The sequence below is a fragment of the Triticum aestivum genome, chromosome 7D (assembly GCF_018294505.1).
Source record: "Triticum aestivum cultivar Chinese Spring chromosome 7D, IWGSC CS RefSeq v2.1, whole genome shotgun sequence".
NCBI lineage: Eukaryota > Viridiplantae > Streptophyta > Magnoliopsida > Poales > Poaceae > Triticum > Triticum aestivum.
Window position 1 is genome coordinate 442,570,856 of NC_057814.1, and position 21,796 is coordinate 442,592,651.

Here is a 21,796-nt window from a genome sequence, read left to right on the forward strand (position 1 = left end):
ATCAAGTATGATGCATGTCCATTTTAATGAGGCATGACATGGCAAAGTGCAACAGACGATACTACAAATTAAGTGAAGCTCAATATGCAACTAGTTGCGGACGAAACCCCATATTCCAATTATTTAGTTCACTCTCGTTTATGCTACTCATCAACTTTAAATGTTGGTTAACATGGCAAGAGGTGAAGCATAATCAATCTACCTATCTAAGCAATTTAAATAAGCCGAAAACAACAAACAACAATTCCGGAAAATCCCCATGTGTAATTTTTGAATTTGCTACTGTTCTGCCTAAAACCATATTTTAGAGTTGTTAAGCATGCAAAATAAGTGTGCCATGTTAAACTATGCATTTTTCTAGGCATTTACATATAGAGTTTATTTAATTCGGAGCTACGGTTAGTTAGTTACGAAATAAACCATTTTAGCATGCCGTTTATGCAAATTAATTCAAACAACACGTTTAACCATTTTAAACATGGATGAAAGTTGGATGTTGTGAAACTATACAAAATTCTAAGCATTTTGCATATATGGTTTGTTTAATTTGGATGCATGCATATTTAATTATTAACAATACAAAATAGGGGGCATTTTCTGTAAGTATGCATGCACTGGAAAATGATAGATTAACAGAGCAGAGAAAAAAATATGCTTGGGCCAGAAGCAGCACAGTGCAACGGCCCAGCAACGAATGAGGCCCAAGTGTGTGCATATGGAATAACAAAAAACAACAACAAAAGAAAGAAAAGGAGAAAAAGGAACTTGGGGTCCCATCAAGGACAGAGTCGCATATTGAAGACGTGACACATACGCTTGCCCTCTCTGGCTATAGCTTGGCGTGTTCGGTGCGTCGGTGTTTGGTGGTTTCCTAAGGCGGCACACTTCATAGTCTAGGTAGCCTCGTGTTAGGTTTTATTCCTCTTTGTTTTCGTGCTCGGCTTCGGGTTGGTGGCGTTCTCGCCACCCACTCGCGTTTGTTTTCCTTTTGGCTTGTTTGTTTGGGGATTTCTCCACCACCACCAAGTATTGGTTCGGTCATTCAGACTTTATATATAAAGTTGATACAGGTAGTCTAGGACGGCATTATATGGGAGCTACCCATCACTTTGTAACGTTCGGCCTTGTACTCTGTTCGGTGTTTGCTTTATATATAAAGTGGAGCAAAGCCTGTTTCGAGAAGCTGTTTGTGGATTTTTCCATCACGTTGTATCGGTTCGGCCTTTCAGGCTTTATATATAAAGCTGGGCAAATGCTTGTTTCGTGTAAGGTGTTTCTCGAAGAAAAAAAAATAAAAGTATCCGGGACGTACATGATTCTCTTAGCTACTGCCGCATCTTCTCTTGTCCAAGATCCAAGACGCAGAAAACAATGTTAGAACCAGTGGGCGTGTGAGATCTCATACATCATCGACGGCGTTGATTCGTGGCGAATTCGGAGGCCCCAACGGGGCGAGCACGTCACCGCTTGACCCTTTCCCCTCGAGGCGCTGCCGCCGTGGTCACGCCTCTGACCCATGAGCCCGATCCCAAACCCGAGACACAGCCAGCATTAAACAAAAAGCAGACCAGTCCAGAGGCCGTTTTTCTCCGCACGGCAAGCCACCCCCTCGCCTCAGGTCGTCGTCATCGATCACACCCAGCTTCCAACCATCCGACTCCCTCACTCCGTCCGCTCAATTAAGAGATCTCCCCTCTCCCCGCCCCTTCTCGCGCGCGCTCCCGTGCTCCATCGCCCCCTTTTCCGTCCGTTTCCGACCGCCCCCCGGAAAGCTCCAGAAAACCCGTGCGCCGGCGCGCCGGCCCTCGCCCCTCTATAACCCCCTGCCGCGCGATCGCGCGATGGACCCGCAGTCACACTCGCAGTCGCCACCGCCAGCAGCTGAGGACGACCCCGACGCGATGCCGAGGGAGCAGCAGCAGCGGGAGGAGGCGCCGCCGGGCTACGTGCCGCCGATGAGCCCCGAGGAGGTGGCGGCCGTCGAGGCGCTCCTCGGGTACGAGTTCAAGGACAAGTCCCTGGTCGGCGAGGCCCTCACGCACGGCTCCTTCTACTTGCCCTACCGCTCCGGCGACTCCACCTACGAGCGGCTCGAGTACCTGGGCGACGGCGTGCTCACCTGCCTCGTGTCACGGGAGGTCTTCCTCACCTACCCGGACCTCCCGCCAGGCCCGCTCACGCGCCTCCGCGCCGCCAACGTCGACAAGGAGAAGCTCGCGCGCGTCGCCGTCGACCACGGCATCAACCGCTTCCTCCGCCACAAGGCGCCCAAGCTCGAGGAACAGGTTATACTAACTACCTACTACTAATACTACTAATTTTAGTACTCGTGCCCACCTTTCCCGTGCGCTGCGCCATTTTCCCTGTTCATGAGAGGGACATGTCAAAACTGACCTTTTCATTTGTGGTGTGTCATTTTGGTGAAATATTTTGTTTGCATGCCTGCTCATTCTTGGATATACATCTTGCCTAGTCTTGTTGTAAATAGTTAAAGTCTCGACCAAACTTGATCCTTATATGTACATATAGTGGTGCTAGGCTGTACGGGGTAGTAGGCTAGTAGCATACATGTTCATGGAGTGGTCACTCAAGAGTGTGCCCACCATGGATCTCAGATTGAAAAAGTGTGCCACCTTTTTATTATTCTCCTCCTGTAATTCAAACGGCATTTGTAATTTTCTGCCGTGTTCAAGGGTATGATCCCTTTTATATGCGTATGCTGAAATTTTGGGTGAGAGGGAACCATCTCTTTCCGTTCCCCTGCCCTATCTTACTATCTTACCAAAGCACCAGTCCGCGGTCCAAAGGTTCTACCAAGGTGATACTTTTCCAAAAGATTCAATTGGCATGAACAATTCTAGGTTACCCAACTGTCCATTTGGATCAAGGCGGGAAAACCTCGAACTCATGATATTTATACATTTTAAAATGGTTGTTTTTTAAGGAAAGTAGTCAGAAATATAAGTATGCGGATTAAATTCCATGGTAATGGTAGAGAAAACTCGCTATCTTGTTGTTTAGTTTCTAATAAAATGGTTGTTGTTCTTAGGGAAAGACATAAAAGCACAAATGTGGCGTTTCGACTCCACCTTATTATGTCCATTTACGTTTTCTTTTCATGGGATTTCATGCAGGTTGCATGAAAGAAAAATAGTTTTTCCTTATGTCGGCTAATCAAGTTGTTTATGCACCAGAGTCAATACTAAACAATTGACGTGTAACCACACCCACTTCTATGGTATTGTATTAGTTTTGTTGTTGTTGTTGTTGTAGCCTTTCTTATGCTTGTGTCTGCGACTAATACCTATTAGTTGTTGCACGAAGAGAAGAACAATGAAAAGGACTTTCTTTGTAATTAAGGCGTTGACATGCTGCAAAGCCACGTAAGATTGATGTGATGCCTTTTGTGCTTTGGCATTTGCAGATTGCTGATTTTGTGAAAGAATTGGGCCAGTATGAATACCACTCGAATGGGCTATTGGATGCTCCAAAAGTGCTATCTGACATTGTGGAATCTCTTATTGGTGCCATATATGTTGACTCCAAGTACAATCAAGAACAAGTTTGGCAGGTAAATGTCTTTCTCAGAACTGTGAAATCTTGGCTTTTGTTCCTCACTGTAGTTTGGTAATGTAATGTTTCTTTCTCTGATAATAGGTTTTTCGAAATTTGGCTGATCCACTTATTAGCCTTGAGACATTAGGGAAGCATCCCGTAAGCGAGCTATTAGAGTTTGGCCAAAAGACCGGTCGAATAGTGGATATCTCTAAAGATGGGTGGGTTAAGGATACGAAGGTTGATGTATTTGTTGACGGTGTGCTGGTTGCCAGCGCTACTTATGCTCAAAAGAAGGAGATAGCTTCGAACCGCGCCGCGAAGGCTGCTCTAGACAAATTAAAGGAGATGTCGGGGCAATCTGATGTTCAATCAGCCCCAGCAGAAGCTCCTGAGCCGTTGGACGAATTGGATCATTATGGAGCTCTAGAGCTCCAGTGAAATGTTGAGACATTGTCGGCGCAACAAATGTTTTTGCCCGTTTGTAGTTCCATTGAATTTTTCCATTACATGTGTGTTGTTAAGCTGCTTTATGAGCCTGTAAATATTATATGCAAATCATATGATTATTGTGCCCCTGTGGGCGAGCAGACTGAATGTTTAGCTTTTGCCCTTTTTTTTTGCGAGAACTAGCTTTGTGTGTGTATAGCGTCTCAATACCCACCATCCCTGCCTTCTTCATGGTTGCCTAAGTCTTGATCGTGTTGAGTACGCATACCCTATCCCTATGAGCACCTTCAAAAGATTGAGGAATGCGCATCGCCGGAATCCTAGAATAAATACGAGCACCAGGATTTGAATCTTGATGGGTTGGGGATACCATAGTCTCTCTAACCATCCAACCACAATTTGGTTCGCAGAGAGTAGGCTGAACTTACAACATGAAAGTGCGGCTACCGAAAAGACCGTCCCGCTGGTGCATATTGCAGCGCCACGTAAAAACAGGGGACCACGTGAATAATGGCCGTTTAGGATCCTTTATATGCAAAAAAAGTTGGTGGTGTACTGTACCAAAATATAAGATGTTTCTGGGTTTTATATGAGGGTTCATGCTTCAATTTTAGGTGTCATTTCCTGTCTATTTAGGGTTTATATCCTGCTTAGAAAGTCGAGGCAGCGGCAACTCCCTAATGATGGAATAAGGTTCTCCCAGCCTTGTCCTCGTCTTGAAAGTGTGTCTTCTGTCATTAGAAGGCGTACAGAGGTGTGTCTCCGGTGGATCCGGCGATATTCGGCCGGTGTTTATCTTCGATGGGTCCGTGTGGATTCGGTCTTTGTTCGTCTATTTTTTTTTGTGGGATAAACTTCTGATCTATTCATTTTCAATCATGGTAGTACAACGAACACTAGAAATAATAAAAATTACATCCAGATTCGTAGACCACCTAGCGACGACTACAAGCACTTAAGCGAGTCGAAGGCGCGCCGCTGTCATCGCCTGAGCCGGGCAAACCTTGTTGTAGTAGACAGCCGGGAAGTCGTCGTGCTAAGGCCCAATAGAACCAACGCACCAAAACAGCAACTGCCGCTGATGAAGAGTTTAGATAAGAAGGATCCAACCTGAAGACACACGAACAAAGACGAACGACGAACAGATCCGAGCAAATCCACCAAAGGCAGATCCACCGGAGACACAACTCCACACGCCCACCGACGATACTAGACGCATCACTTGTGTCTACAGATTGGATCCTTCCGACCTATACTTTTCTTCATCGGCGGCGTTTGCTGTTCTGGTGTGCTGGTCTTTTGGGGTCTTAGCACGACAACTTTCCGACTGTCTACTACAATAAGGTTTGCCCAGCTCCAGGCATGGAGGAGCAATGACGCCGGCACACCTTCGAATCCTTTCAGTGCTAGTCGTCGTCGCTAGGTAATCTACATAGATTTATATATTTTTTGTTACTTCCAATGTTCTCTATATTGTCATGGTGTTTGATGAATATATCAGAAGTTGTTTTTCGCAAAAAGAATAGGCGATGTACAATCTCTGTACTAGAAATGTAAGACATTTTTCGATTTCGCATAGGGCATAAAAACATCTTATATTTTGTTACAGAGGGAGTATATGCCAAAACGCAGCCTAGATGAAATTGTTTAAAGCACCACTTTTGCATCATCTATTGGAGGAGCGGCAGTCGTGCTGATGTAAATTTTTCTCTCTCCTACCTTATAATGATTTTTTATGTCGTTAACTTTTTCATCATCTATTGGAGATGCCTCCGTTTGGGTTTCATTATAGTGGATTGCTTTCTCGCCTATTCATGTTTGTCTTTAATCCTAATGGAGACACTCACTCTCCTGCTTTTGTTAAATTTAAAGATATTTAAAGTGAACACAAATTACAAGAATGTGTGTTTACAAGCTAAAATATTAGCAACAACTTAGCCTTCTCGTCTTCGCGAAGAGGACACAAATCTTGTATAGAAATATCTAAGAAAGGGATCTTATTTTAAATAGTTTGAATTGGTTACCACATGTGCCATGTGGTGAAAGTGATCCAATATGAATGTACATGCAAGCTATACACATTCTCAAGCGCATGCGACCTTTTTTTATTTTTCACTTCCCATCACATGCAAGTCATCCACATCATCACATGCATGCAACCTTTTCAAAAAAAAAAATCTACTTCCCACCACAAGCAAGCCCTCTGCATACATGTCAAGCTTTAGTATTAATCAATATTAGATAATGCAAGTTACCGTATAGGTTTATATAAAGTTCTAGGATTAGACCGAATTTATTAGTACTTTTAGTTTTAGTTTGCGCTTTCCCACACTATAATGTTCCCTTTGTGGGCCAACCCGCACTAGCAATATCTTTTTATGGGCTTAGCGAGCATATCCATAAGCATAAAAAACACAGTGGAGCATGTTTCCTTCAAGGGAGCCCATGGATTTGCTCATCTTTTCAAGCAAAGGATCATTTATACCATTTTCATCATGATTATCTTCCGCATCAAGAAACTCATCACTAGAAGGACTAGGGATGAAAAGAGGAGGATTTACTCTTGGGGTTACCTTTACTTTGCCTGAAGAAGCTTGTTGCTCCTCGTCATCTACCGCTGCCTTGGCCATTAGGCACTTGTGAGCATTTCCCTTATAGTCCTTCATGTAGTTGTAGGTGACAACGTCACCACTCTTGTTGACTAGCCTCAAGGTGTTTCGAGAATCTTGGGCTACACCGGCAACACCACCAACATCATTGGGATCAGACTCTTCTTGAGCAATCATGGCCTTCCCATCTCTCTTCTTGAGCTTGGAGTTCAAGGGGTTTGGTAATTTCTTCTTCACAAAGGTCTTCTTGGGGAACCATGGTCTATCTTCTCTCTTATCATAAGGGCAAGCATCGGAGAAATGGCTTGTCTCTTCACAATTGTACCAACTTCTAACTTTCTTCTTTGGGACCTTCCCTTGAAAGCTCCTGAGCTAAACTTATTCACAAAGAGTGTCATATCTTCATATGAAGGGCACTCATCTAAGTCAATTTCACCACCTTCTTCATATTCTTCTTCTTCATCACTTAGTTCCTCAACATACACTTGTTTGGCCATCAAGGCATGTTTGGCTTTGAGGAACCACCTTGCATGGCTAGATGTCTTCTCCCATTGTTATTGTGTTCTTCATATTGTTGGAATGTAGTAATAACAACATCAAGAGCCATGTTTTTGAAATGGTACTCATGCCTTACATCCCACACCATCTTCTCATGATATGGAGATAGAGTGGTCGAAAACTTGTCCACAAGATACCACTTTGTCATGTTGATGAAACCATCTTTAGTCTTGTCACAACCAAATCACTCAATATCGATGGTGAGAGTCTTGAGTCGCTCATGAAGATGTTTGGGAGTTCATCTTTCTCCATGCAAAAGTAATGCAATGCACTTTTGGCTATCTCATATTGGTTTGTTGAAGAGAGGTGGTACTTGTCTTGGTTATCACAATGTCATCACATAGCTCCTTAGCACTTGAGTGATGAAAGTGTGGCCTTCTTTGATCATACGATAGGCCCTTCCATATAATTCCACATGCAGATGCGTTGATGTGCTTATCGTAGCCTCCGATGGAGTGATATCATTTGGGTTGACGCCATAGAAGCCAGTCTCCATGACATTCAACATCTCGTCAGAGGTGAACCTAAGATGATCCTGCATAGAAATCTTCCAAAGAGAAGTTTGCCTTCTCATCAACTAAGGGGTATACCATAGAATTTATACTTAGGTTTCTCAATTTTAGCTTTTGGGTAAATCCTTTGGATACCGGTGGAGTTGGTTTCAAGGGAGGTTGTTGGATCTAATGAGGCATGGAAACATTTGTCGCTGAAGGCATACCTCTTCTGTTACCAATAGGTATAGTATTCGGAACCAATGTGGCCAACCTCGCTTGAACGAACGCCTCAATAGATGCATCATGCTTGTTTTTGTTTATCAAGCACTCTAGCCAAAATCTCACAAGGGAACATCTTATCCTCTTCCGGGGATTCATCTGCTCGCGGGGAGCATCAAGCGCCGGAAGTACTATGGTCCCATTTTGGGTCATCTCGCTCTAGGGCGGTTAAGCCACACAAATAGAGCACGAGGCTCTGAGACCAATTGAAAGGATCGAGGAGGGTGGGTGAATAGGTGCAGATACAAATTTTAATTTTTACTTAGCAATTTTAGGCTAATATGCGGAATATGAAAGTGATCCTAACAATTGCAAGGGTGAATATAGTGCTAGCAATATATTCAACAAAAAAAAGTAGCAATGTAAACAAGCACAATAAGATATAAGTAAAGACTAAGAGGCAAGTAACTACAAGTAGAGAGTTAGGGTTAGGGATAACCGAAACTCTAGAGACAAGGATGTATCCCGATGTTCAATTCCTTGGAGGGAAGCTAGTCATCGTTGGAGGAGAGGATGTTACCACGAAGGCACACCAACACCACGAAGGCTCACTCTATTCTCCCCTTGAGATATCATCGCGAAGGTGATTCTCGACCACTGGTGGTAGACCTTAAGGTACTCTCCAAACCTTGACAAACTTTTTGAGGGTAATCACAATGAACAGTTCCTCTCCGAAAAACTCCTACCACCTAGGAGTCTCCAACCTCTGAGAGTAACAATATCCAAGGGGAAATACTCAAGACTTTCTCAAATCATGATTTTGTTTGGTTAAACAAGGAGAGGGAGAGGATCTATTACTTGGTGGAATTTCTCTCAATAACTCTCACAAACAAATCCGGGATCTAAGATTTGGTTAGGAGAGTGAGAGTGAGCACTTTAGAGTTCTTGGTGTGTTTGAATGAAGTGGCCTCTCTGGGAGAGGGGTATATATAGAGACACCTCAAATAGTGTGATGTAGGGTGGAACCCTAATTGCCAATCTTTCACGAATTGGACGGTGTTCCTCGAAGAACACGGGGAAGAACGGGGAGAAATCACAAGATTACACTCAAGAACAAGTCCAATCACACATCCACTAGATTATCAAACACATGGCTCCACAACGTACATGAACAACAAAGGGAAATCGGTACAAGATAGAGTTCATCCCAAATCCAAGAGTAGATGAGGTCTTGATGATCTAGATAGATCCTTCCCACGAAGGGGGTCTTGAATCCCTCAGGATCTTCTCACATGCAGGCCTTGAACTCCATGGGAGTCTTTCTCTCTCTCTCTCTCTCTCTCTCTCAAGAGGAGTAGAGATAAGGAGCAAAGCTCAACTAGAATGAGCTATCAGTTTGCTAACCCTAAAAATGAGGTGGAGGTGGTCTATTTATAGTACAAGCCATGAAGTGGGGGTGGGGAAGAGAGATACATGGGCCTCTAGCCCGACTCTACGCGCAGGCAGGATGTCCAGGGCACTGGCCGGATGTCCGGCCTGACAGTGGTTGTTCTTCTGCTGCCTTCAGGTGTCCCTCGCCAGATTTCTAGGGCAATGCCGGATGTGCGGCCTGTTGATAGGCGCCAGATGTCCGAGGGTCGGCCGGATGTCTGGCTGCTGAAGCTCTTCTACGCATGCGTCGGATGTTCGGCCTCTGGCCCGGATGTCTGGCCGTTGTAGCTTCCAGAACCTATGTTTCTTTCATCTTTGCTTCCCTCGTGGATGGTCTAGGCCTTCCTTGGCGCTTGCATTCCTCCTTGTCATCCGTGAAGCTCTGGCAATACCTATGCATGCACACGGGAGAAGTGTCAAGTAGTATACCACTACTGCAGGATGGTCCAAACGCGACACTACGATCAGAGACCCATCGACGAAACTGTGTGCGATGCCATAATCGCAAACGGCGTGTAAAAAAACCGTCAAAAAAGTTGCAAAACATTTGCGATGACCGATGCATCAAACACGGTTCAGATTTTAGTTGCGTGTGCGATGTAGGGCATACGATTCAGTTCAATTAACTGTTTGGAATGAGGAGGAACAAAAGAAACGGGCAGCCAGATGAAGGCGTGTGCGATATATAGCATACGGTTCACTAGGATGAACTGTGTGTGATTAGGAAACACAATGGAAACGGTTCAACTGAACAAGATGTGTGTGATACGCGGCAAACAGGTCCGTAATCAGAAATGTGTGCGGAGACCAATAATAACACAGACGATTGCTGCTAATGAGCCGTGTGATTTGCTCTGTCTACAGTAGAATAACATGTATATATATATATATATATATATATATATAACTGAAATAAACATCCAATTACATAAGTGACTATACAGATCATTCGCACACACCTCAATAAACAATTGCATGCATTCTAAAGTAGGAGAAACGATCGTCTAGTCATCTACTTCTTGTGACGCTCCCGCCATTGCTATGTGGCTCGATCCCTCGTCTGGGTCAGGAAGAAGACAGTTCCTCATGTCAACGATCCGCCTGTACATCTCGTAGCTTGTGTACGCGTCCATGGCCGCGTACTTGACATGTTGTTCATCCATTCTCTCATGCCACACACTGTGCCAGGCGTTCCTGTCCTTATTGCTCTCATTCTTCATCTTCATGTAGTAGGGGTCGATGATGGCTGATGCGAGGTCAACCAGGGAGTTCTGTTTGTTTTTGTCGCTGCCCCAGACCTTGTAGTCGCGTTGGATGTTGACAAGATTCGGGCATTTCAAGCCCGAAACCTTGAGCGCTTTTAGATCGTTGGTGGTGTCCACCGCAGCAAAACTGTAGTCGGAGCTGTTGATAAACCTGGAGAAACGCTCGCAAGGCATTATGGCCAGGTGGTAGTGGTAGACGAGGACGTCATGTCGCACGCACAACTGGGCGACGACAACCTTCTGATCGTGCCCGGCACAACCCAACGTCGAAGCCGACCACTTGGTACTTGTCCTCGGCAAGGAGCTGCTCCATAGTTTGGATGGAGCTCTCCACCCAGACCGGATCGTTCATGTACACCACCGAGAGAGCCTTCCCCCTCACATGGGTGTCCACAACGTGTTGCGTGGTGAACTGCCCGCCGTTGTCGTCGTCGGCCGCTGGGAGCGCAATTGGAACCGTTGGATGTCCTCTCTGTATGTGTCCTCGTGGGTGTGCTTATTGTGTCGTGTGAGACGAGAGATGAAGGTAAATGGCCGCAGGAATAAAAGGGGACCGGGCGGCGTGAATTCTCGATGCGTCTGCATGACAGTTTTTGCAGCGGGTAACTGCATTGTCGCGCCGCGCCCGGCGCAACCGCATGCACACGAACGTGCGTGATCGTGCGCCGGCCCCAAACACTGGCAGCGCGCGTGGAGGGACGAGGGCAAAGCACCCGGAGGGACGGGAGAGTAGAGCGCGCGCGGTGGGACGCGAGCAGAGCGCGCCGCGGCCTCCTAAACCGCAAGCAACCACACACATAGAGCAGTTGAACACGCAGGAAATGGTCGCCTACAAGCCGGCCGACAGTTGCGTCGCTGCGTAGAGAGCGGCCGTGTGCTACCACCTCTGTCTAGTCTATAGTCCCCTTTATATTCTGTGCCATACTTTTCCCTCAAATTTAACCAACAAAATGTTAATGCATGTTATAAAAATTATATAATTGGAAACTATGTTCAAATACGAATCCAACTATATAATCTTTGGCGACATGCATTCGTATTTTATTAGTTAAATCATACTTATAAACCAGGACGGGGGTATAGTAGGTAATTAAATCGCAAACATTTTTTTATTAACCGTATGTGTACGTGGCCTTTCGTCCTCCTCTCGCACGTCTTGTCACCCCGCTGCCGCAGATGGCTTACAGCGCAAGCTTGCGCAGCGCGCGGGGGCGTTCTTTTGGCCAAACGGTGGTGCCAATGAATCGTCGGTGAGCCCGTTCCCGCGCAACCTCGCAGGTTCCCACGCAAGCTTCCCGACCGAATTGGTGAAATCCCCCAAAATCCCAATGCTTACCGGCCTGCTATAAAAACCCTCACGGCCGGCGAGTCCTGCGTCGCATTTTCCCCTCCCTCCATGTAGCTTATCTCGTCTGCTTCTCCCACAATCGCCAATGGCACCGGTCCGTCGTCGTCGCTCAGCCACTCCGCCGTCATCAGAGGACAGCTCCAGCTGGGAGGCTACACCATGGCGGCGGCGCTGTCCCCGGCGTAGTGTAGTGCGCGTGGCTTCCCTGTTGGGTGTGCGCGGAACACCCACCACACGCTCCGCCGCCGGTGCCCGCCGGCAACTGTTGCCGGCCGCAGTTGCCGCCGCACCACTGTCGAAAGCCAAGGCCATCGCCCGCTCCGCCGCCGCGGCCTGAAGGCGGGAGGTGGCCGTCGTGGCCGCCAACCCACTACCCGCCACCGTGGCCATCACCCGCTCTGCCACCGCGGGCCGAAGGCAGGAGGTGATGGTCGTGGCCGCCACCCCGTCATCGACCGCCGTGGCCGCTAGCCCATCATCGACCGCTGGGGTCATCACCCGCTCCGCCACCGCCGCCCGAAGGTGGGAGGCGGAGGTGGATGCCCGCACATGCGTCAGCGACCTTACGCGCTACACCGAGTTCCTATGGGAGGAGGAGCGCCTCGTCGAGCACGCAAAGAGCCTTACCGCCGCCATGGCCGCGGCACACGCCGCCTCAGAGGTGAGGAATCAGGAGATCTACGAGGAGAATCACCGCTTCGAGAGGGGTCGTCTGGAGCGGCAGAGGGCGTTCGAGGTGAGCGTCGCTGAAGCTGCAACATCGGTAGGCACCGTATTGCGGTTGCCCAGCTCATCGGTAGGTTCCTCCTCCTCCGCCTCTTACTGAGCGCGCTCGGCAGAGGAGAGGCAGCCGGAAGTAGTACAAAGCCCCTCTGCAGTAGTAGTATTTTGGGGCTATTTTGTTCAGTTCATCTGACTATAGATGTGGTGGAATTGTACAACGTACTTAAAATGAGCTAGTATATATAGTTGAACTAGCTATTTTAGTACGTGGTTGGCAACAATTGGGGAAAAGTTTGGTCGGTTCAGCTGTCGAGTTGAACTGTTTGTATAAATTAAGAACGACTGCTTAATCTATGAATGAAATCTATGCTTAATTACTGAATTTTAGTTGCAAAAATTAGATACCGCTAGTGATTTTTAGCTTCATAATTTGACAAATCGCAGTGTTACAAGGTTGACAAATGGCAATGTTACTAGATCAACAAATGTCAATCTTTCCAGTTTGACAAATGGTAACATACCCAATACGATAGATGCAAATCGCACCAAATTATTTGTAAGTGGTTGCACTCGGGTCATCCAAAAGAACTGTTTGTGTTGAAGAGATGCACAAATCCTGCTCTCACTTTGCATCATGTCGTCCCGGGGTCGACGGGCGGGGGACGGGAGGACGGCAGCTGGCAGCGCTGAGAGGCAACGTTCGACAGCGGTGTCCCATGCCGTTGAGGAGGGCGCGCGCACGGAGAGGAAGGTGGGTGGCCATGGAAGTCAAAGGGCTCGCTTCCCAGTGAGCCTGCGCAGCGTATAGCTAGCACGCTTCCCGGTGAGCCTGCACATTCGAGGACAGGTTGCACGCCTCTCGGCCAGCCTACGCACCGGACTGTGCTCGCACGCCTCCCGTTCAGTCAAGGTCAAGCAGCTGTCCGCACAACACCTCCTACAACCATTAAAACCAAGACACGTGGCGTCACGTGAATGGTTAACAGAACGCACACAATTTGAATTATACAAACGTTTGAGATATTAAAGTGGCAGCTATTGTTTCAAAATGCCTTCGTTGGCTGTCATTATTCGAGTGCGCCTTCTCTCAAAATGGACACGAAAAATACCACAGCATGTCAGGTGCCATTCCATGATAGCATGCCAAGTTTCATGAATTTCAGACGAGTTTTGGATTTACTAGAATTTAAAAATAAAGTATCTCAAAGTTTTGCCGGCAATCAACGGTGCCCTGGTGTTTGAAATTCATTCCCATTTCTTGCATGGGACCTAATTTATATGCACCCAAGGACACATATTTGATTTTCAACCAATTTATATGCACTGGAGCATGTGCATGTAGTTCAAATTTGAATTATGCACATAAATGCATTGAAAACTCAGTTATTGCATAAAAATGTCCAAAGAACCCCGAAAAATCACAAAAAATTGACACAACACTCCTGTTGTTCTATGTTGACACGAGAAAAAATTCGAAAGCAATAAGAGGCAATTGATATCGTTTCGTCCCCAAAGATGGGACGTTCCCTACCGAAACCATCATGCTTGTTGTGAGAAGCTCTGGTTTGTGAGAAGCATATACCCAAACCTGCCCCAAATGGGACAAAAAATTTACCACAGTATGTTGATGCCGCTCCATGATAGCATGCCAAGTTTCATGAATTTCAGACGAGTTTTGGATTTACTAGAATTTAAAAACCAGGCATCTCAATGTTTTGCCGGCAATCAACAGTGCCCTGGTGTTTGAAATTCATTCCCATTTCTTGCATGGGACCTAAGCATGCACCCAAGGACACAGATTTCATTTTTCAACCAATTTATTTGCACTGGAGCATGTGCATGTAGTTCAAATTTGAATTATGCACATAAATGCATTGAAAACTCAGTTAATGCATAAAAATGTCCAAATGAACCCCGAAAAATCACAAAAATTGACACAACACTCCTGTTGTTCTATGTTGACACGAGAATTTTTTTGGAAGCAAGAAGAGGCAATGTATATCGTTTCGTCCCCAAAGTTGGGACGTTCCCTACCGAAACCATCATGATTGTTGTGAGAAGCTTTGATTTGTGAGAAGCATATACCCAAACCTGCCCCAAATGGGACAAAATTTTTACCACGACATATTGATGCTGCTCCATGATAGCATGCCAAATTTCATGAATTTCTGATGAGTTTTGGATTTACTATAATTTAAAAATAAAGTATCTCAATATTTTGCCGGCAATCAACGGTGCCCTAGTGTTTGAAATTCATTCCCATTTCTTGCATGGGACCTAAGCATGCACCCAAGGACACATATTTGATTTTTCGACCAATTTATATGCACTAGAGCAAGTGCATGTAGTTCAAATTTAAATTATGCACATAAATGCATTGAAAACTCAGTTTATGCATAAAAATGTCCAAACGAACCCCGAAAAATCACAAAAATTGACACAACACTCCTGTTGTTCTATGTTGACACGAGAAAAAATTTGAAAGCAATAAGAGGCAATGGATATCGTTTCGTCCCCAAAGGTGGGACGTTCCCTACCGAAACCATCATGCTTGTTGTGAGAAGCTCTGGTTTGTGAGAAGCATATACCCAAACCTGCCCCAAATGGGACAAAATTTTACCACGACATGTTGATGCCGCTCCATGATAGGAAAGGATGGTGTAATGAGGTGGAGCTGCAGCAAGCACTAAGCATATGGTGGCTAACATACGCAAGTGAGAGCGAGAAGAGAAGCAACGCAACGGTCGCGAAGCTAGAAATGATCAAGAAGTGATCCTGAAACTACTTACGTTCATGCAACCCTGGCTATCAGAACAAGTCTCAGAATCAAGCTCCAAAGTCCAATGCTCCTTATCATCGTCCACTCTCGGAGGTGACTTGCAACAAGTGTCAGCAGAAAGGTCACTATGCTAACAAGTGCTTCAACCAAAGGCGCCTTCCGCCTCCTCCTCCTGTGAGATCTTCCAGCAATGCAGTGGTCAAGCATAATCCCAAGTCTGCAAAGGTGAACATGATGAACGCAGCTCAAGCGGAGGAATCTACTGATGTGATAATGGGTAATCTCTCAGTTAATGATATTCCTGCAAAAGTTTTATTTGATACTGGTGCATCGCATTCTTTCATGTCATACCCATTTGCATCGAAGCACAATGTTGACACAGAGATTTTATCCAAAGTTATGCAAGTTGTTTCTCCGGGAAAGCTCATGACTTCTAGTTTGGTTGCTCCCGATGTTTCCATCAAGATGGGAAACTATAAATTTCTGTCTTCTCCAATTGTTCTTGGTGACTCGGATATTGATCTAATTCTCGGGATGGACTGGCTTTCTAAGCACAAGGCTCAACTTGATTGTGCTGCCAGGGAAATTCAATTGACACACTCTTCTGAGGATGTGATTATCTATGCCGCTCGTGATGAAACCATTCGGTTATTTTCTCTCAATGAGAAGGGCGAATTGAATGCCATCTCTCAGATTCCAGTCGTTTGTGAGTATCAAGATGTTTTTCCAGAAGAGCTTCCGGGTATGCCTCCTCACCGGCCAGTTGAGTTCGTTATCGATCTTGAGCCGGGCACTGAACCCGTTTGCAAGCGTCCTTACAAGCTTGGACCAAAGGAGCTGAAGGAATTGAAGAAACAACTCGATGAACAAGAGCGTCTGGGTTTGATCAGACCGAGTTCATCTCCATGGGGTTGTGGTGTTCTTTTTGTCCAGAAGAAGGATGGCACGGACCGACTTTGTGTCGACTACCGTCCATTGAACAAGAAGACAATCAAGAACAAGTATCCACTTCCCAACATCAATGAGCTATTCGAGCAACTTAAAGGTGCTAAAGTTTTCTCCAAGCTTGACCTTCGTATGGGTTATCATCAGATTCGCATCCGTGAAGAAGATATTCCCAAGACAGAATTCAGAACAAGCTTTGGTTCTTACGAATATACTGTCATGTCTTTCGGCCTTGTCAATGCTCCTCCAACATTCTCTCGAATGATGAATTTCATCTTCAACCCCTATACCAATGAATTCGTGTTGGTGTATCTCGATGATATCTTGGCCTTCTCCAAGAATAAGAAGGATCATGCCAAACATTTGCGATTGGTGCTCGACAAGCTCAGAGAGTATCAATTCTATGCGAAGTTTTCCAAATGTGAGTTTTGGCTTGATGAAGTTCTTTACCTTGGTCATATCATCTCTGCCAAGGGCATCGCTGTTAATCCCGAGAAGGTGTCTGCAATGTGAATTGGGAACCTCCTCAGAATGTCAAGCAGCTTCGCAGTTTTCTTGGTCTTGCAAGCTATTGCCGAAGATTCATTGAGAATTTCTCTAAGATTGCAAAGCCTCTTTCCAACCTCCTCCAGAAGCATGTGAAGTATGTCTGGTCTCCTGAATGTGACGTTTCTTTCAACACTCTCAAAGAGAAACTCGTCACAGCTCCTGTCTTAACTCCTCCTGACGAATCCAAGCCATTCGAAGTTTTCTGTGATGCTTCTCTTCAAGGTCTCGGTGCTGTGTTAATGCAAGAGAAGAAATTTGTGGCCTATACCTCTCGTCAGTTGAAGCCCAATGAAAAGAACTACCCCACTCACGATCTTGAGTTGGCGGCAGTTGTCCATGCGTTAATAACATGGAGACATCTCTTGTTGGGAAGAAAAGTGGACATTTTCACCGATCACAAGAGTCTCAAGTACATTTTCACTCAGCCCAACCTCAACCTCAGGCAAACTCGATGGGTCGAAATGATTCAAGAGTACAATCCGAGTATTGAATATACTCCAGGCAAAGCCAATGTCATTGCAGATGCTTTGAGCAGGAAGGCTTATTGCAACAGCTTAATCCTCAAGCCATTCCAACCGGATCTTTGTGAAGCTTTCCGCAAGCTGAATCTCCAAGTTGTTCCTCAAGGCTTTCTTGCCAACCTCATAGTCTCTCCTACTTTGGAAGATCAAATTCGTGAGTCACAACTCCTGGATACCATGGTGAAGAAGGTGAAACGTGGTATCGACAAGGGTCTTTCCAAATACAAGTGCTATCGCATTGATGACAGAGACACTTTATTCTTCGAGGACCGGATTGTGGTTCCTAAAGGTGATCTAAGGAAAGTCATTATGAACGAGGCGCACAATTCTCTTCTTTCCATTCATCCTGGAAGTACGAAGATGTACCATGACCTCAAGCAGTCGTATTGGTGGACTCGAATGAAACGAGAAATCGCTCAATTCGTGAACGAATGTGATGTCTGTCGAAGGGTGAAAGCAGAACATCAACGACCAGCTGGTCTCCTCCAACCTCTTGCTATCCCAGAATGGAAGTTTGATCATATCGAAATGGATTTCGTGACTGGATTTCCCAAGTCCAAGCGCGGAAATGATGCTATATTCGTTGTCATCGACAAGCTTTCTAAAGTGGCTCATTTCCTTCCTATCAAAGAATCTATCACAGCAGCTCAGTTGGCAGAGCTATACACCTCCAGGATTGTCTCCTTGCACGGCATTCCATAATTGATATCTTCAGATCGTGGAAGCATCTTTACTTCTAAGTTCTAGGACTCCTTCCAGAAGGCCATGGGCACCAACATTCGCTTTAGCACAGCTTTCCATCCTCAAACTAGTGGCCAAGTCGAGCGAGTCAATCAAATCCTTGAAGACATGCTCAGGTCTTGTGTCATTTCCTTTGGCATGAAATGGGAAGATTGTCTTCCATATGCCGAATTCTCCTACAACAACAGCTTCCAAGCGAGTTCGGGCAAGGCCCCATTCGAGATTCTATATGGCAGAAAGTGCCGTACTCCTCTCAATTGGTCAGAGACTGATGAACGCCAACTTCTTGGCAATGACTTAATCACAGAGGCTGAAGAAATGTGTAAAGTCATCCGTGAAAATCTCAAAGCCGCGCAATCGCGCCAGAAGAGTTACTATGATAGCAAGCACCGTGACTTGGCTTTCGAGATCGGAGACCATGTCTACGTCCGCGTCTCTCCAATGAAAGGCACTCGTCGCTTCGGTATCAAAGGGAAGCTTGCCCCTAGATACGTGGGTCCTTTCAAGATCATTGGTAAAAGAGGCGACCTTGCCTATCAACTTGAGCTTCCCTCCAACTTCGCGAACGTGCACGATGTGTTCCACGTGTCACAGCTTCGCAAGTGCTTCAAGACTCCTGAGCGCACCATCAATTTCGAAGAGATTGACCTCCAAGAAGATCTGTCTTATCATGAGCACCCCATTGCTATTCTTGAAGAAACTGAACGCAAGACTCGCAACAAGTCTATCAAATTCCTGAAAGTGAAGTGGTCGCACCATTCCGACCGAGAAGCCACCTGGGAGTGCGAGGACCACCTCCGTTTCGAATATCCGTAGTTCTTTCAGTCCTAGATCTCGGGACGAGATCCTCTCGTAGTGGTGGAGTGTTGTAACACCCCGGATGTAACTTTCCATATTTGTAACTCCGACTCTTGCCATTTTCGGCTATGTGCTATGATATTCCCTCCGTGGTTGGGTTTTGTCTTTCGTTTTGCATTTTGGTCATGTCATGCATCTCATATCATGTCATCATGCGCATCTCATTTGCATACGTGTTCGTCTCATGCATCCGAGCATTTTCCCCGTTGTCCGTTTTGCGATCCGACACTCCCACGTGCACCGGCGCACCCCTCTTGTTTCTTTTCGTGAGCGGGTGTTAAACATTCTCGGAATGGACCGAGGTTTTCCAAGTGGCCTTGGTACACCACCGCTAGACCACCTGTCAAGTTTCGTTCCATTTGGAGGTCGTTTGATACTCCAACGGTTAACCGGGTAACCGCAAAGTCCTTTTGTGTGTTGCAGCAAAACCCCCTCCAAAGAGCCCAAAACCCATCTAAGTCACTTCCATACTCTAGGTCGTTCGATCACGATCGTGTGGGCGAAAACCGCGCTCCATTTGGAGTCTCCTAGCTCCCTCTACCTATAAAAACACCCTCCCCGTCCAAAATCCCGGATCAAACCCTAGCAAAATCACCCCGCCGCCCCCGCGGCCCGCGCCTCGCCCGCAGCGCCCGCGCGCCCGCGCCTCCTCCCATGGCTCCCCGTGCCGCCGCCGGATCCCGTCGCCCCGCCGCCTCGCCGCCGTCCTCCGCTGCCCTCCCGCACAGGCCGGCGAGCCGCCGCCGCGCGCCCCGTCGCCGGCGCCGCCTGCGCCCGCACCCGAGCCGGCGAGCTCCCGTGCTCCGTCGCCCGTGGACGCCGGCGCCTCCGGCCGCTCCTCCCGCGCCTCGCCTCACTCTCCCGAGCTCACTCGGGCGAGCTCGCGCAGCCACCGACGAACCGCGCCAGATCCAGATCGAGACGGTTGACCTCTTCCCCCTCTGATTTTTCTCCAAGTCCCGTGATTTTTACATTCTGTTGCATACTTCATCGCATCATAACTCTCTGCACGTAGCTCCATTTCATGCGTGTAATATATCTTAATGTTCATTACGAGATGCTCTTCATTTTGTTCCATTATGCCATGTTCATTTGAGTCCATCTTGATGCCCAAATCTCTGGTGCAAGAGTGCTATATGCTGTTACCTGCTGTTACTTATCAGAACTTGAGGATTTGTTATATTTGTTGCATTTTATGTGTGCATCTTATGGGCATGAGCTCTACATGTGTTTTGATGTATGCCATGCCATCTTTACATAGATGTATGCTATGTACTTTTTTGATCGCTGTGGTGACTAGCACAAGCATGCAAATTAGGCTTCGTGATGTTTCTGATTCCAGGGGCTTAGTAATTTTGCCAGGTCTGTGACTGCTGCTATTTTGTTGCTATGTATCCATGTGTCTACAGAGAGATCCATGCTCCTTTTGGAGATGTTTAGTAAGGATGTTTTGTAGATATAGTTGTGCTCTATCCATCCATGCCCCTGGTTGCTATTATGGAGTGCCATAGCATGTCTTAATATTGCTCTACTTTTGCTATAAAATATTTCTGGCAGATTGTTAACATGATATTCAATTTTGCCAAGGTTGTTGTAGTTGATCCATTCATGCTATGTATTTGCTCTTACCATGGATAGCTTCATAAACATGCCATCTTACTGTAGGTATGCTTGTTTTGTCAGGCATTGCTTTGTGGTGAGTGCATCAAGCTCACCAAGATGCCTTCATAATGTCTGTTTCTGCCATGCTCTGTTTTCTGCCAAGTCTGAAACCTGTTAACGAAACTTGCTATGTTTACATGGTTGCCATCATATCTTCTGGTCCTTTTTGGCTCATGGTCAGTAAGGGACTTTTGTTCTATGCATTTAGTAGATTTATGCCATGCCTTGTTTTGCTATGTTAAGTTCCTATAGCATGTGTTTTGCTTGCTCTGAACATTGCTACCTGATGCTGTTTCAGCCATGTCCAGTAATTTCACTAAGTCTGTGAACCTGATATATTTTGCACTTTTGCCATGCTTGCTTGAACCTGCTGTGGTGTGATCTAGCCGTAGCTCAGTGTTCATCTTTTGTCAAGCATCTCCTGTAGATTACTGCCATATGCGTTGTTGCTATGTTGGAGTGCTGTAGCATAGTTTCTTGATGTATTCTAAGTGCTATCCTGCCGTTAATCGCAGATTTATGTCATTCTTGTTTTGCTTGCCATTTGCAAACCGTGCATCCGTTTCCGGTGATCTTTATATCGATTTCGACCGAAATCATCTCATCTTTCCAGTGGCATGCTTGGTTTGCCAAGTTACTGCCTTGTTCATCATTTTCCCTCCCGGAGCACGCATATGCATCGCATATCATTTCTTGCATATCATACATGTTTTGCATCATGTTGCTTGTGCATTTCCCGTGATTGATTATGGTTTCGTTGCTTGTGTTTTTGTTTTGGGTAGAGCCGGGAGACGAGTTCGTGAACGAGGAACCTGTTGAGTACGCTTACGAGGATCAAGCTTTCAACAACTCTGAGAACCTTGCAGGCAAGATGACCATACCCTCGAAATCACTTCTATCTTTGCTTTGCTAGTTGTTCGTTCTATTGCTATGCTGCGCTACCTACCACTTGCTATATCATGCCTCCCATATTTGCCATGTCAAGCCTCTAACCATCCTTTCCTAGCAAACCGTTGTTTGGCTAAGTTACCGCTTTTGCTCAGCCCTTCTTATAGCGTTGTTAGTTGCAGGTGAAATTGAAGTTGGTTC

General features: G+C 46.2%; 1 protein-coding gene across 1 annotated transcript; it reads left to right on the forward strand.

Moving 5' to 3' along the window:
• Positions 1-1,540: 1,540 nt before the first annotated feature.
• Positions 1,541-4,158, forward strand: LOC123166113 (ribonuclease 3-like protein 3). Its single transcript, XM_044583877.1, has 3 exons — positions 1,541-2,285; positions 3,425-3,571; positions 3,658-4,158. Exons 1-3 carry the CDS (start codon positions 1,842-1,844, stop codon positions 3,994-3,996), a joined length of 930 nt encoding a protein of 309 aa, XP_044439812.1. The 5' UTR covers positions 1,541-1,841; the 3' UTR covers positions 3,997-4,158.
• The last annotated feature ends 17,638 nt before the right edge of the window (positions 4,159-21,796 follow it).